Genomic DNA, 15551 nt, shown 5'->3' with positions numbered 1-15551 from the left:
GCACTCAGTTTGCAATTTTGTAACACACACTTTGCAAAACTGTAGGCACAATTCACTGCACAACACTCAATTACCAAATTTCCAACACACTCCTAGCAAAAGTATACACATGTATGGCTATCATTAACACTAATTTGCCAACTGTCTGGCACACTTTCACATGTGAAAACTTTTTTAGATAATTAGTTCACTTTGCAATCAGCCTAAGCACTATAATACAGGTAAGCTGTGTGTGCGGAGTACAATGGAGGGAGCAGAAAGAGTGAGAAGTAGAGGAGGCCGAGGAAGAGGACGTGGAGGTGAAGAAGTAGGATGAAGAGGACGACAAGGACAAGGAGGAGCAAGAGGAAGACGAGGAGGGGGGAGAGGAAGATGAGGAGGGGGGAGAGGAAGATGAGGAGGGTGGAGAGGAAGGGTAGGAAGAGTAAGAAATAGAATTGCTGATGACATCAGAGCTACAATAGTGGACCATGTAATCAACCGTGGAATGACCCTGAGGGTAGCTGGCCAACGGGTCCAGCCTAACTCGAGCCGCTACACTGTAGCAAGTACCATAAGGACATCTTGAAATGAGAATCGGTTAGTACAGTCACTTTGCACAAAGATTTGTAGCACTGCCATATGCCAATGAGAAACACACCAATACCATTGATGTAAAAATACTGAAATTGTTACTTTACAGAATTGCTAGATGACCAGATGCTGGGGCAGAGGAAGCATGTTCACTGCAGACCAAGTAACCCATATAGTCATTATGGCGATTGCAAATAATCCTATACTTGGAAATAAACACTTGTGTTTGTTTTGATGTGTTTGAATAAACATAAAATGATGGCTTGTGTGTACTGTTTGATACGGAAACACCATTTTTACGAAGGTGTGAAGAGTTAATCTAGCTGTGTTTGCTTTTGCAAGAGAACTACAATGTTTTGATGATTGGGTGACAGGTTTTCTTATTTGTGTGAAGAGTTTTGCAAAATTAGCCAATAGTTACAAAAAATGTGCTTAAGCAATCAGAAAAAACTGTAACTCTTCACACCTTCGTAAAAATGGTGTTTCCGTATCAAACAGTACACACAAGCCATCATCTACTAAGCACACAATGCGCCAACTGCACACTGATGGTATGAATACAAAACACATCTGGCTTTTGCTTTCTCTGTGCACAAGGTAGGCTATGTCAGTTTGAGCTCATACTTCTGTCATAGATCCATAAGCATAGAGGGATCCAAACTTCAAGTACTGGTGTTTATTCAAACACATCAAAACAAACACAAGTGTTTATTTCCAAGTATAGGATTATTTGCAATCGCCATAATGACTATATGGGTTACTTGGTCTGCAGTGAACATGCTTCCTCTGCCCCAGCATCTGGTCATCTAGCAATTCTGTAAAGTAACAATTTCAGTATTTTTACATCAATGGTGTTGGTGTGTTTCTCATTGGCATATGGCAGTGCTACAAATCTTTGTGCAAAGTGACTGTACTAACCGATTCTCATTTCAAGATGTCCTTATGGTACTTGCTACAGTGTAGTGGCTCGAGTTAGGCTGGACCCGTTGGCCAGCTACCCTCAGGGTCATTCCACGGTTGATTACATGGTCCACTATTGTAGCTCTGATGTCATCAGCAATTCTATTTCTTACTCTTCCTACCCTTCCTCTCCACCCTCCTCATCTTCCTCTCCCCCCTCCTCATCTTCCTCTCCCCCCTCCTCGTCTTCCTCTTGCTCCTCCTTGTCCTTGTCGTCCTCTTCATCCTACTTCTTCACCTCCACGTCCTCTTCCTCGGCCTCCTCTACTTCTCACTCTTTCTGCTCCCTCCATTGTACTCCGCACACACAGCTTACCTGTATTATAGTGCTTAGGCTGATTGCAAAGTGAACTAATTATCTAAAAAAGTTTTCACATGTGAAAGTGTGCCAGACAGTTGGCAAATTAGTGTTAATGATAGCCATACATGTGTATACTTTTGCTAGGAGTGTGTTGGAAATTTGGTAATTGAGTGTTGTGCAGTGAATTGTGCCTACAGTTTTGCAAAGTGTGTGTTACAAAATTGCAAACTGAGTGCAAAGCAGTTTTTGTGCTTTTAGTTTTGCAAACTCAGTGAGTGGTTTTGCTATAAGTCTGAATAGTTTTAGAGATTGTGCTACAGGAATCACAGTTAGGGTTTAAGCATTCAGAAAAAACTGTAATCTAGCTGTGTTTGCTTTTGCAAGAGAACTACAATGTTTTGATTATTGGGTGACAGGTTTTCTTATTTGTGTGAAGAGTTTTGCAAAATTAGCCAATAGTTACAAAAAATGTGCTTAAGCAATCAGAAAAAACTGTAAACATTTCTGACGATGTCTCTAGTTCATGAGTGGCTTGATATTAGGAAGGCGACAGTTATAGCTCATTACCAAGCCATCTGTGTGTGGTTGCTCTCGATGCATTGACAGCAGCCTCAGTTCATTATGAAGTTCTCCCAAGTTTTTGAGTGGACTTTTATTTAGAGCTCTCTCAAGGCTTCAGTGATTGCAGTTGCTTGTGCATTTCTTCCTAGCACATTATCAATAATAGGCTTTGATACAGTGCACTGCAAAATATCAGCCTTCTCAGCACTGACCTTATGCAGCTTAGCTTTCCTGTGGAGGGTGTTGATGTTTGTTATCTGCAGAACTGTCAGTAGTCTTCTCCATGGTTGTTGTTGCATTTACTTAGCTAGTCTAGGAGGAGGCAGTAGTTTGAATAGTATTTAATTAAACATTATAATATGCAAAATTACATATAAGAATTTGAAATACTGGATCTCATGGTCTAAGGTCCATAATAATCAACACTAATGCTAAGCTAGCCAAGAACCCAGAGTGATGATAAAGCTGTGTTTGCTGACCCCAGCCCAGTAACTAGACCCTGAACTTCAACAGGTAACAAACAGATGAGTAGTCAGGCTGATGCCTCCATTACTACCTGTTCATGTTCTTACAGCAGAAATACTGTGGCGATGGCTTTAAAGTCTCTTGATGCTGGTTTTCAATGTTGCTTTGTGCTGTCAGCTTTGTGTTCATACCTAAATAATGAGATCATGTATGTGTCCTGTTAAAATCTCCCAATTCTTTTAATCTTTGGGCTGAAGGAAGGACAATACTCGGTGTATAAATGCTCAATCAACAATCATTTATTTCCATACAATTCAACACTTAAGAGCATAAGAACGTCCGGACGGGAGAGATGCTTGCAAAGGGTCACAGCATGTCTCAAACTGGTGGAGGGTTACTCAAGCTCTTATAGCCTTTAGTGGCCCCCACCTAGTTGTAAAAGCCTAAACATTCACATTCTTTCTCTGTTACGGCACCTAAGTAATGACCTCGGCTCCCTGTCTTTCTGCTCTCTGTAAAGGTGGGGGTATGGAATGTGGTCTGTTTCTTCTATTATCGGCACAAGGTCCTCTGCACACAACATTCTCTTCATGATTCAGCAGTATGAAATGTCAAGAAACAGTGTAACACATTCACAGCAGATCAAGGGTACAGGGTAATGCGCACCTGTCTAACAAATCCAAAAAAGGTCACATTCTTTTAACTCAAAAATATAATGGAAACTAAGCTACATACACAGCACCCAATCTAGACTAAAGGATATTATATGACCTACAGCAGTTAACATAATTCAACTACTTTAACTACAGATATAAGATAACATATGATAACAGAATAATCTCACAGTCCTCATTAGGATTGGGATTTGTGTTGGTGTATGGGGCTGCATGTTGTTAGGTCTGCTGTTAAGTAGTAATTATGATCCAGCACATTTCAGGTCAGAGAAAGCAAAGTAATATAAAGAGTAGTATAATAAATAATTTTAACTTGGGAGTAATTAATTATACTGCTTAGCAATTGTGGTGACTCTCAAAGCAAAGTCAGAGAGAATCGAATGAGAATCAGAAAGTCGATAATGGAAAAAAAATGGAATGGAATTGCTAAATTTTTATCAATTCCCATCTCTATTTCTTCATAAATATTGACAGATTTTGATCAATTGTATTGAATCATCCGCATACCTCAGTGAAACAGCACTTGCTATTGTTTCTGCCAGATTCCCCTGGTTATTTTTAAAAGAGAGAAAGAACTTGCGAGAAAGCTGGAATTTGATGGCCTCTACATCACTGAGCAACCTGAGGATGATGACATCAAGGGCCAGTGGGACAGATTAGTCCTGAATACACCGTACGTAGATACAGAAAACAGCTTTTAATAGTGAGAAGCAGGCTCACAAGAAAATTCTGAAAAGCTTTTTTCTTTATGTAATTGACAAATGATCCTATTTTCCTGCAGCTCTTTCCCAAACAACTACTGGGATAAATTTGTCAAGCGAAAGGTGAGTTAAGATTGACTCAAGTGGTCTTAACTTTGAGCTCAGTACAGCATGTTCACATGTAATGGCATGTCCATGTCCAGGTTCTGGATAAATACGGAGACATTTATGGAAGAGAAAGAATTGCTGAGCTCCTGGGGGTTGATTTAGCTTCCCTGGATGTGAGTCAACAACATGAGAAGAAACAGGAAGAACCAGATAACTCTGTGTTTGCATGGTACCGTATACAGTCAGATGCACATTTGGCATGATTTCTGAAAACTAAAACAAGCACATTAAAGAGAATGTTGTCTCTTTTAGGGTGACTTCTATTGACATCAAGTACCAGATCTGGAAATTTGGTGTGGTGTTCACAGATGGTGTAAGCAAACCTATATACTATATCATACTATACTATTTCTGCACTACATTGTACTAAATTATACTTACACATCTCTTTGTAGACTTTTCTTTATCTCTGTTGGTACTTGGTGATGTCTTTGCTTGGGCATTACAACAACTTCTTCTTCGCCTGTCACTTGCTGGATATTGCGATGGGTGTCAAGACTCTTCGCACTATCCTGTCCTCAGTCACACACAATGGCAAACAGGCAAGAGCAGGAAATACTCACTTGCACTAATGTTGTTTAAGCTTCACTTTGCTCACTCTTCTTTCTTCTTCTCCCTGCTAGCTCATGATGACAGTGGGCTTGCTGGCTGTGGTGGTGTATCTTTACACCGTAGTTGCCTTCAATTTCTTCCGCAAGTTTTACAACAAGAGTGAAGATGAAGACGAACCAGATATGAAATGTGACGATATGATGACTGTACGTGATTGTGGATGATAAACAAACGTTGTACTTCCTCTCTCAACTTTGCCACTCCCCACATTTTTTTTTTTACTTTACAGTGTTATCTGTTCCACATGTATGTGGGTGTCCGAGCAGGCGGAGGCATTGGAGATGAGATTGAAGACCCAGCTGGAGATGAATACGAGCTTTATCGAGTGGTCTTTGATATTACTTTCTTTTTCTTCGTCATTGTTATCCTGCTGGCCATCATTCAGGGTATAGAAAATCCTCTCCTGGGAGACAAATCCTTCATTACTCATCAAATGTTATAATTGTATAATTGGTTTGAACTAAAAGTAAAGAAACACAATGGGACAGTGTGAGGAACATCTGGATTACTGTTGGCACAGAAAAGTGATTTTAGGACACGTTCAGATTTTATATACATGTGTGATGATTGTGTTATTGTGTACTGCAGGTCTGATCATTGACGCCTTTGGAGAACTCAGAGACCAACAAGAGCAAGTCAAGGAAGACATGGAGGTACAGTCGTGGTCAGTGTTTATATTTTTCACACATTTATCATGCCACATTGACCACTGTTTTTTTGTGCAGACGAAATGCTTCATATGTGGCATTGGAAGTGACTACTTTGATACAACGCCGCATGGCTTTGAGACTCACACTTTTGATGAACACAACCTGGCCAATTACATGTGAGTGCCCCTCTTCTGTCTTACCTTGTATACAGTTAGGTCCATATATACTTGGACACTGACAAAAGTTTTTTTTTTTTTACCTATTTCCTAAAACATATTTGAGTTATAGTATGGGTGTGGGCATAATGTGTAGACTATCTGCTTTCACTTGAGAGTATCAACATTTAAATTGAGTGAAGGGTTTAGGAGTTTCATCTGTTTAGCATGTACTACTCTCTTTTTAAAGGGAGGGTGTCAAAAAAGTAATTGGACAATTGACTCAAAGGCAGAGGTGGGCAATTCTTTCGTTATATCAATATCAATCAAGCAGATAAAATGGCTGGAGTTGATTTGTGGTGTGGTGTTTGCATTAGGAAGATTTTGCTTTGAACAGACAATATGTGGTCAAAGGAGCTCTCCATTCACGTGAAACAAGCCATTCTTCAGCTGCAAAAACAGAAAAACCCATCTGAGAAATGACTACAATATTAGGAGTGACAAAATCTACAGTTTGGTACTCCTGAGACAGAAAGAAAGAAAGAAATCACTGGTGAAGTCAGCAATGCAAAAAACCTGGACGTCCAAGTAAGACAACTGTTGTGGATTATTGCAGAATCATTTCAATGTTAAAAAGAAACTCTTTCACTCCTTCCCAGGACATAGGCGTATCAATATCCAAGTCTACCATAAAGAGAAGACTGCATCAAAGCAAATAAAGAAAGTTCACTGCAAGGTGCAAGCCACTCATAAGCCTTAAGACGGCTAGATTTGACTTTGCTAAAAATATCTAAAAAAGGAAGCACAGCTCTGGAAAAACATTATTTGGACAAATGAAACCTTTACCAGAATGATGACAAGAAAAAAGTATAGAGAAGTTGTGGAACAGCTCATGATCCAAAGCATATCACATCATCTAAAACACGGCTAAGGCAGTGTGGGCATGCATGGCTCCCAGTGGCCCTGGGATGATGTGACACAGGACAGGACAGAAGCAGCCGAATGAATTCGGAGGTGTTCAGAGACATACTGTTTATGTAAATCCAGCTAAATGCAGTCAAATTGATAGGGCAGCGTTTCATAATACAGATGGACAATGACCCAAAACATATAGGCAATGCAACCAACCAGTTTATTAAAGCAAAGAAGTAAAATATACTTGAATTACCAAGTCAGTCGCCTGATCTTAACCCAGTTGAGCATGCATTTCACTTGTTGAAGACTAAACTTTGGACAGAAAGGTCCACAAACAAACAGCAACTGAAAGCTGCTGCAGTAAAGGCCTGACAGAGCATTAAAAAGGAGGAAACCCAGCATCTGATGATATCTATGAGTTCAAGACTTCAGGCTGTCATTGCCAGCAAAGGGTTTCCAACCAAGTATTAGAAATTAACATTTTATTCTCAGTTATTTAATTTGTCCAATTACTTTTGAGGCCCTGAAATGAAGGGATTGTGCTAAAAATGCTTTGGTTTCTCACATTTTTATGCAATCTTTTTGTTCAACCCACTGAATTAAACCTGAAAGTCTGCACTTCAACTACATCTGAGTTGTTTCATTTAAAAGTCATTGTGATATTGTACAGAAGCAAAATTAGGAAAAAAGTTGTCTCTGTCCAAATATTTATGGGCTTAACTGTAGTATATCTCTACATGGATGCACAAATAAGAAAATATTCACAGGATCTTTTTTTTTCAGGTTCTTTTTAATGTACCTCATCAACAAAGATGACACCGAGCACACTGGGCCGGTCAGTCTGAAGGTTTTTATTACAGTTTTTCTTTAGTTAGTGTGCTCCATTCAAGGCCTCACATTACCTCTTGTGTTCTTATATCGTGTCTTTTCAGGAGTCATATGTGTGGAAGATGTACCAGGAGCGCTGTTGGGACTTCTTCCCAGCTGGAGACTGTTTCAGAAAACAGTTTGAGGATCAGCTCTCTTAAAATATTTCCTTCAAATATTTTACAAATGAGGTTGTCATGTCATATCACAGCAAACTGGAATTGTCTAGAAAAATCAAGAAAATCCTGTTTGTGAACTATTAAGATGACTATTAATAAAAACTTTAATAATTTCTATGGATAATTAGGAATAAGAAGGGATAAGAATTTGCCCTAGAAGGGAAATTCATGCCAGTCTTTTTGTAAAGTTTAGTCATTTAGCTACTTATTTGTAAAGCATTGCCTCTGACACAAATTTAGAGAATTTATGGATTTTGCTCATTAGTTTTCTAATGTCACTCACAGTTAACCTGTTTCAAAGAAAGCAACTTACCAGTTAATGTGCAGTAACTCAAGCAGACTACCACACATATCAAACATGCATATTAATTGTACTTACATACTATTCAGTCTCAATTATATGCTTTGGTGGTTGTGGCATCATTGGAACTTTAGCATATTTATTTGTTAGAACAGCTGATTTTTTCCAGTTTTAATTTCTTCACATACTACAGTATTTATGTTGAATTTTATTTAATGTTTTTTCCTAAATTAATTTAAAAGTCTGGGATAGTGAAAACATTAGAGTACATTACATTAGGGTAAGCTTGACTGTAATATCACTATTAGTTGATCTTGGACTTGGCATTAAACAGTATGTGTAATAAAGATGAGTTTGATCAGCAGTGGCTCGAGTAGCCTTTGTTATTGTATTTAACACAATTAATAAACACACACAAAAATGCAGCAAGCGAAAGCTGCAATTCAAAAAGAATGAAAAAGACGGAAAAATTAAAACCAGGTTAATGTTCACTTCAACCATTTTTAAGCTTTTAAAGTTTTTTATCAAGCACTTCACCATTCATTAGACAGTAATCCTCTTTAGCCTGAAATGATAAATGCATTTATTCGCTGTCACTGAATCCCCAAGTGTGCATCCCACCAGTTAACCTTTACTCTAACTATTTTTCAATGGATGCATTTTACTAGATTATATAATAAAAGTCGATTAAAGGATAACATTTAGATTATTTGTTGGCAACTTTGCAAAGTCATTGCAAGTTAGTTTGCATTTCAGCTACTAAAACCAGCTATTTAAAACCCTGGTAGGTTCCAATAAACCTACAATTTTTTTAAATGTGGACTTACTTTTTTTAAGTAAATGTAAGTGCAAAAAAACTATTGTCTGATTAGACACAGGTTGATAAATATTCACAGTTTAAGATGACAATGCACTAAATTGTCCCCAAAACCCCCCAAAATGTTATTATTTTTATTTTCATGACAGCAACAAAACCTCTGGTTGATTAATTATATTGTTGGCTTACTATTCATGGTGTGTATTTAATAAAAGAAATGGATGTCTGGTGATGGTTTGATGATTTAAAATGACTTTCAGTTGTAATATCCATTTGGTGTATGTAAAAGCAAATGGGTATTAAAAACAAACATTCAAAAACAGTCGAATCATCCTGATTTACACAGTATCTCTGCACGCACTACAGCACTCTTTCTCTCATCACAACCCATTTTCATACCATGCTGCTGAACTTTGACTCTGTGGAGCATCCCAGCTGACTGGGGATTAAAGCTGAGCATTAAAAACTCACATTGAGCCTCATGTGCTTTTTGGCCATTCTGTGTGCAAACATTTCTCTCTCAGCCCACTGGAGTCACACATCGACTGTAAACATGAACATCTCGGGGATACATCAGGGCATGCTCAGGATGTATGGTGAGTCGGATCTTTACTTCAGGTGTGGATCTTTCTAGCGGTTGGTATGTGTTGCTTTTTGTAGGGCTTACGGTAATTTTCCAGTTTGTTGTGTACTTTCTGTCATGCTATTGCAAATGCAGATTTTGTTTATATATATTCATGTATAATTTCCATCATTATCTCATGGCATGGAGATGGTGTTAAAAAAGGATGATAAATAGGACAAGTTAGCAATGCTCTTGAGTACAATTTTAATAAGAGAAACCTATCAGTCTTCTCATCTTTGTATCCATTAGCAACCATATTATGAGTTTTTCTTCAAATAAGTACAGACGAATCTATATATACATTGTTTCACTCAAGATCCAAAGCTGTGACAAATGTTGATAGAAACATGACCTAAAGCTGTAGTTTGAAAAAAATGCTAAAAAGATGCTTAGACAGTTGGTATTTTAATACCCATATGTTGTTTACCATTTGCATATAGAACAAGTAAACACAAAGTGTGCGTGCGATTACACTATATGATGTGCACACGGTGGTCAACAGGATCTGATTCATGCTTGATCCCCCAACCATCTGACTGCCTTTAATCTGCTGGGATGATGGAATGACACAGTGTTCATTCTTTAATCCACGTGTACAATGTTCCCTCTGCTATCTTGATCACTCTCAGTATCCTCTGGGGGTTTTGTGATTCTGATTGGAATTGTTTATCACATTGTCATTTTGTCAACAAGCATTTTCTACACAATGACTGTTGACTTTTTCTCTGCATTTCTGGTTCAGGTGGATTTATTTTCAAACAGTGGAAGAAAAGATTTCTCCTTATAACTGCTGAAGGCAGTCTCCTAGTGTGCCATGATGCATCATCCCCTCCCAGCCAGCTGGTACTCTTGCAAAACAGTTGTGAGGCGATTGTGGAAGGCAAGGAGATCTTGGACCTACCTAAATTACCCTCTGGCGGGGGCAGAGATTGCTGCTTTGCTCTGATCCTGCCCCAGAATAAGTATCTGCTGCTGCTGGCGGAAACCTCTGCAGAGTGCAGGTGTTGTGGGGCTTTCTCTGCTAACTCTTGGGCCTTGTTTTAGATTAATGCTGCACACATTTAAGTTTAATATAACAAAGTTTGAGTGGTTTGGGGAATATGCCTTTTTGACTATTTTGAAACATATATGTCAGGTGAAAGACACATTAGCTACACATTCCAAAATTTCCAGGTATTCCATTGTTGTACATGAATTTGCGTAAAGGTAATAACAATCGCTTTTTTCACTTTCAGCCAGTGGGTGAACGTGCTGAAAAAAGTGAAAAAGGTAAGTTAATAACATATTTATATTATTTATAATTATGTGTAATAATTATTTACAATAATGTTTACTATGTTCACCATCTATGTTTACCATCATTATTAATAATTGTAATTTGTTATCAAGCAAAATAGATGAACTTGATCACATTAATGAAAGAAAAATGATGTGATGCCCCATGTCAAAGAACATGGGGCATCACACCATGCTTTGTATGGCAGATTGGTCAGAGTAGCCATGGTGACCCCATCTACTTTGGTGCATACCACCTATCAAACCTTCTTGCAGACTATTTACACTCCTGGATGCTGCAGGATTTCCTTAGCCACACTGAAAAAAATGATGAGAAACTTGAAAAAGAGTTCAATGTGCTGACTTGTCCTTAAAATCCCCCAAATCGGGATTCCTGAAGTCAAGTATGTATCTGCAAGTGCTGAAAAAACTAGAGCTTAGAGATACGTACTGAAAGCGCCTGCTAGGGCACCTGTGCAGGCAGTCCATGTCACAACGGTCAAAGCTTTTAAAATTAAAAGGGAGACCTACACAATAGACATGTAGTTTAAATGTTTCTGCCTGGTGTATGTCATTGCTATTCATTAAATGTATGTATCAAAGAGATGTTTCACATAAAACAATGAATGTAGACCACGGGTGGGCAATCTCAGTCCACGAGGGCCGGTGTCCCTGCAGGTTTTAGATGTGTCCTCGAACCAACACAGCTGATTTAAATGGCTAAATTAGCTCCTCAACATGTCCTGAAGTTCTCCAGAGGCCTGGTAACGAACTAATCATGTGATTCAGGTGTGTTGACCCAAAGTGAGATCTAAAACCTGCAGGGACACCGGCCCTCGTGGACTGAGATTGCCCACCCCTGATGTAGACCTTGTAGTGGTGTTAGAAAGAAGGCTGTGAATCACCAGAGTCAGTGGGGCGAAAAAGAAAAAGTGTGAATATATTTTCAGAGAAATCACTATTAGCATGCAAAATCATATTTTCTGTACACACACAGACTATACACTACACTATGGACTCTTTGGAAATTAGATTGATTGATTTACATAAAGAATGTGCTCTGCGCTTTCAGATAATCTTTTAATCCTTAGATTTTTTTTAGTGTTTTAATCAGTCGATTAATTCATTTCTTTGAATTCCTGGCAGACATTGTGTTGGGAACATTATTTTTCTTTAACAGCATCTCCATTTTCTTTTCCACAGAGTCTCTCATCACCTCTCAGTCCTTGCAAGCGACATCAGATGCCACAACCACGTATTACTCTCCGAGATCTTGTGCCTGAACAAATCCTGGATAAAGATCCACCAACTCCACCTGTCAGCGACACAGAGTCATCCTCCCCTGGGCCAATGACTGGCGCTTCCCCGAAGGAGAAAGGTGAGCACTGGTGTTTCTTCTATTTTCATGTAAAAAATATTGCATAGATAGTTTATTAAAACATGTTTTTCAAACTGTTCATTTCAACAGGCAGGAATTCTTCCCGTACTAAGTATCATAAAGGAGGTGCATATTCAGCAGGCTGTTTGCGTCACGGCACTATCAATAATGCTCAAGCAATGAAGGCAGTTTATCTGCTGATGGGAGGGGCTGCTGCTTCCTCTGCCATGGGTTATTTAGGCACATGCTCATCTTCTAATCTGGAAGCCAAAGCCCCGGATCTGCCACTCTGCACAGATTTCTCCAGCATGGGACCAGCAGGAGGGTACCACACTGGCACTCCTGCACTCGACTCCGCCCACTTTAACAGCTTTGACTTTGAAGTGGCAGACTCTGATTTTGACGCTTTTGATTGTGGTGGATTTACTTTCTAATAATCTGCTTGTTGGAGACTGTGGATACGGATATATTTAATGGTACTGAACAAGTTGTTCCCACATATTTTGTCAAAATGACAAAACCATGTGAGGATATTTTATTAAGGGATAAATAAAATAATCCTGAATGTCAGTCAGTAAACCTGCAATAATAGCATTGTTGCTCATGGGTGTAGTGGCAGTGAGTGAGAATTCAACACTGACACAAATGTGATGTGCATTTAGGCAATAATACTGAGGTTCATCATTTTATTGTTGTGTTATTTTGTCACTATCATTTATCATAAAAAACATCAATTACAGCAACTTTAATAACACATGTGACTCCATCCTGTGGAAGAATATTATTTGCTGTTTTGGTTTAAATGTTCCTCTGTGTTTAATGGAGGCTCTGGATATTATGGGCACTAATTGAAGACTGATAGCATGATACACTTAAGTACCATTTGTGCGTAGTGTTGAAAGAGTCTTAAAAATTATGTAATAACCCAGATTGGATTAAAATCCATCTGTAATAGATACATTGACCAAGGACAAACTACTAGAGCTCCTCTTAATCTTTTTTCAGGTACTGTGTTCCTTTCGAACATTCAGCTGTTAATTGTCCTTGGATTTATGTTACATTCAAAGTAATTCTGTCTGAGTTCATTTCCTTTAAATGAATAAAAGGTTTGTGTGGAAATGTGTTCTACTTGTTCTCTTTGTGCAGTTAGTTACTAACCACCTAAACTGAATTTCTTGCAAATACTTTTAATAAAGAATATCCATTTTGCATTCAACTGAAACCAACAAACTCAATAAAAGCCAAATTAAATTGAAATTAAAACAAAAAAAGGAGCAGGGAATGAAAAAAGACAATAAACCTCCCACTGACTGGCAGTTTGGTAATACCTGAACTAAAGCTATGTCAGAGGACACCTGATGGTGTGACACATCAGGCAGGAGTGAGGTCCCTGCTCACAACGTGCTTCTTATAAGTTATAACTAGAATAATTTAACCATTCTACGTATGCAATACATAAAGTATATACAGTTTCTTCAGTAATTTGTGTTGAAAGCTAAATAACACATATTAATTCTTTTTTGTTAATACTGTTAATACTTTTTATCATTACATAGTTACTAAAGTAACACAGGCACTAAAAGTACATTTTTGTCCATTATTTTCTTTTTTAGTTTAAAACGCTTTTAATAAGAAGCATTAGTTAACAAAACTAGACTTCTTCCTATATATAGTGTAGCTTTGCAGTGATGTGACTATTTTTGAGGTAGCTATGCTTCTTGAGAAAAATAGCTTTAACGCTGTTTGGTAACTACTGTAATGCATGGGTCACATCATCACTCTTTGAATTTTCTCTTGTTCTCTTATTTAAATTAAATACAACAGACTGTTTTTTTTTTCACTGTGGCTGCTCACCAATCAAGTCACTTATGAAGTGAAATCAAATTCCTTCTATTTGTGTAAATGCATGCAGTCTTAATCACCTTCCTGGCACAGCAGCAGCTTAAGACAGTCATAAAAGCCTGTGTGTGACTTCACTGATACCCTTATAGGCCCATATAGAGCCAAGGTTCAAGAGAGTTTGTAATTAACACTGTTCTTAATATTCTCTCTTTGTTCATGCACTAAGTTGGGTTTTTTTAAAGTTAAAAAAAAGTAACTAAACATTATCAGTACCTCTGTCCTACTTGCAGTGGAGTGAAATCTGTGAGTATTCTCCATACAAGGTCAGTCAGGTTTTCAGCATGTGCTTGGAGTCTGACAAACTTTCCACTTGTCTCTGCTCCTGTTTGTGATATGAGCCCAGGCCACAGCCAGGGTGAGAAGAGTGTCCAGTTTAAGAACAATATCATGCCTCTGTTTTTTTAAGGGTTATTTTTTCTTGGTGGAAATTACTCTATGTGCTTACAGTATAAAAGTATGAAAGTGAGTGTTAAGTCTTAAAGTAGTGTTAAGTCTGAGACCATGGTTCACTGTTGGAAAACGGTGGACTGCTTCCTCTGGGTTGTGAGTGAGTTGCTGCCTTCTAAGAGGCCTTTGGACAGGTCGACCAGTGAGTCACTGAAAACTGTCACAGAAAGGATGCTGAGCAGGAGGCAAGGCTATTGATTTAGCGGTCAATCTACCTTCCAAACGTCCACTTTACTAATTAGGTCTGGAGGGATTCTTTAAACACTTTACCTGGCTTTGGTGGTTGGACCCAGCCTCACAAATAGTCCATGGATCTGGCACATCCACAGCTCAGGATAGAGCTGCTTTTCCTTTGCTCAGAAAGAGTTTGACGAGATGGCTCAGGCGTCTGATTAGAATACCATCTGGGAGACTTTCTTTTGGAGGTTTTCCAGGCATGACCAGCTGGAGCTGTAGATTGCTTGAGGGATTACTATGTGCTCAAGTTATGGAGCAACTGGAAAATCCTCCCCAGCAATGTTTCCAGCAAACTGAAATCTATTGCTGGGGAGAAACGAGAGACCCCTGGTGTGCCCACCTAGTCTCCTGCAACTGTGAGCGGACCTGGGAAGACTGGAAGAAGATAAAAAAAAACGAATAAACAAACTATTAACTAATCTAGTCCCTCAAATATTTCAAAATAAAGGTACTTTCATTGTGAACCAATAAAAACTATTATTTACAGTTGCTGGTAGCAACCACAATCTTTTTTTCTTTCTTTTTTAACAAAGTTAAAAAGTCACAGAAGAATCAAGATTCAGGTCTTTAAATTTTCTAAGCCAGCCATACAGTCATAAGTCAGCCAGGTTAGCTAGAAAATTAGCCTGCATTTAAAGACATCTAAGGTTTAGCTTACTAATTTAGCAGCACACGTGACCATGGTTTCTTGACGTCTACAAACAGAAATATCTTCAGAGAGAGGTTTGGGCACTTATAAACAGTATCAGTATCACAGCAGTCTGTGTAACTTAGTACACAACAAAATA

The 15551-nt window shown here is 38.5% G+C and overlaps 2 protein-coding genes across 3 annotated transcripts in view; both read left to right on the top strand.

Moving 5' to 3' along the window:
• LOC146565648 (ryanodine receptor 1-like) overlaps positions 1-7807 on the top strand; it is a 54813-nt gene extending 47006 nt beyond the window's left edge. For both annotated transcript variants that reach the window (XM_085288943.1, XM_085288942.1), the window contains 11 exons: positions 4077-4207; positions 4316-4358; positions 4439-4572; positions 4656-4716; positions 4799-4945; positions 5027-5161; positions 5245-5401; positions 5604-5668; positions 5741-5841; positions 7519-7570; positions 7668-7807. In XM_085288943.1, coding sequence (XP_085145069.1) covers positions 4077-4207; positions 4316-4358; positions 4439-4572; positions 4656-4716; positions 4799-4945; positions 5027-5161; positions 5245-5401; positions 5604-5668; positions 5741-5841; positions 7519-7570; positions 7668-7763 — 1122 coding nt within the window. In that variant the 3' untranslated portion in view covers positions 7764-7807. The remainder of the gene's footprint in view (positions 1-4076; positions 4208-4315; positions 4359-4438; positions 4573-4655; positions 4717-4798; positions 4946-5026; positions 5162-5244; positions 5402-5603; positions 5669-5740; positions 5842-7518; positions 7571-7667) is intronic.
• Positions 7808-9156: 1349 nt separating this feature from the next.
• LOC146565647 (uncharacterized) lies at positions 9157-13289 on the top strand. The gene is made up of 5 exons (XM_085288941.1): positions 9157-9495; positions 10267-10525; positions 10760-10793; positions 12003-12177; positions 12268-13289. The coding sequence occupies exons 1-5, from the start codon at positions 9381-9383 to the stop codon at positions 12609-12611; spliced, it is 927 nt and encodes a 308-aa protein (XP_085145067.1). The 5' UTR covers positions 9157-9380; the 3' UTR covers positions 12612-13289.
• Positions 13290-15551: the final 2262 nt, after the last annotated feature.

This window comes from Mchenga conophoros, linkage group LG10 (genome assembly GCF_057382185.1).
Source record: "Mchenga conophoros isolate Kocher_MC1m ecotype Shallow Benthic linkage group LG10, M_conophoros_male_GT1.1, whole genome shotgun sequence".
In the NCBI taxonomy this organism is placed as follows: domain Eukaryota; kingdom Metazoa; phylum Chordata; class Actinopteri; order Cichliformes; family Cichlidae; genus Mchenga; species Mchenga conophoros.
Note: the sequence above shows the minus strand (reverse complement) of the source record. Positions and strands in the feature narration are given on the sequence as shown.

Excerpts from the sequence above, each read along its gene's own strand:
- LOC146565647 (XM_085288941.1), top strand. The coding sequence starts at position 9,381 with ATGTGCTTTTTGGCCATTCTGTGTGCAAACATTTCTCTCTCAGCCCAC. Across the intron at positions 10,794-12,002 it reads TGCTGAAAAAAGTGAAAAAG|AGTCTCTCATCACCTCTCAG; the intron begins GTAAGTTAATAA and ends TCTTTTCCACAG. Across the intron at positions 12,178-12,267 it reads CGCTTCCCCGAAGGAGAAAG|GCAGGAATTCTTCCCGTACT; the intron begins GTGAGCACTGGT and ends TCATTTCAACAG.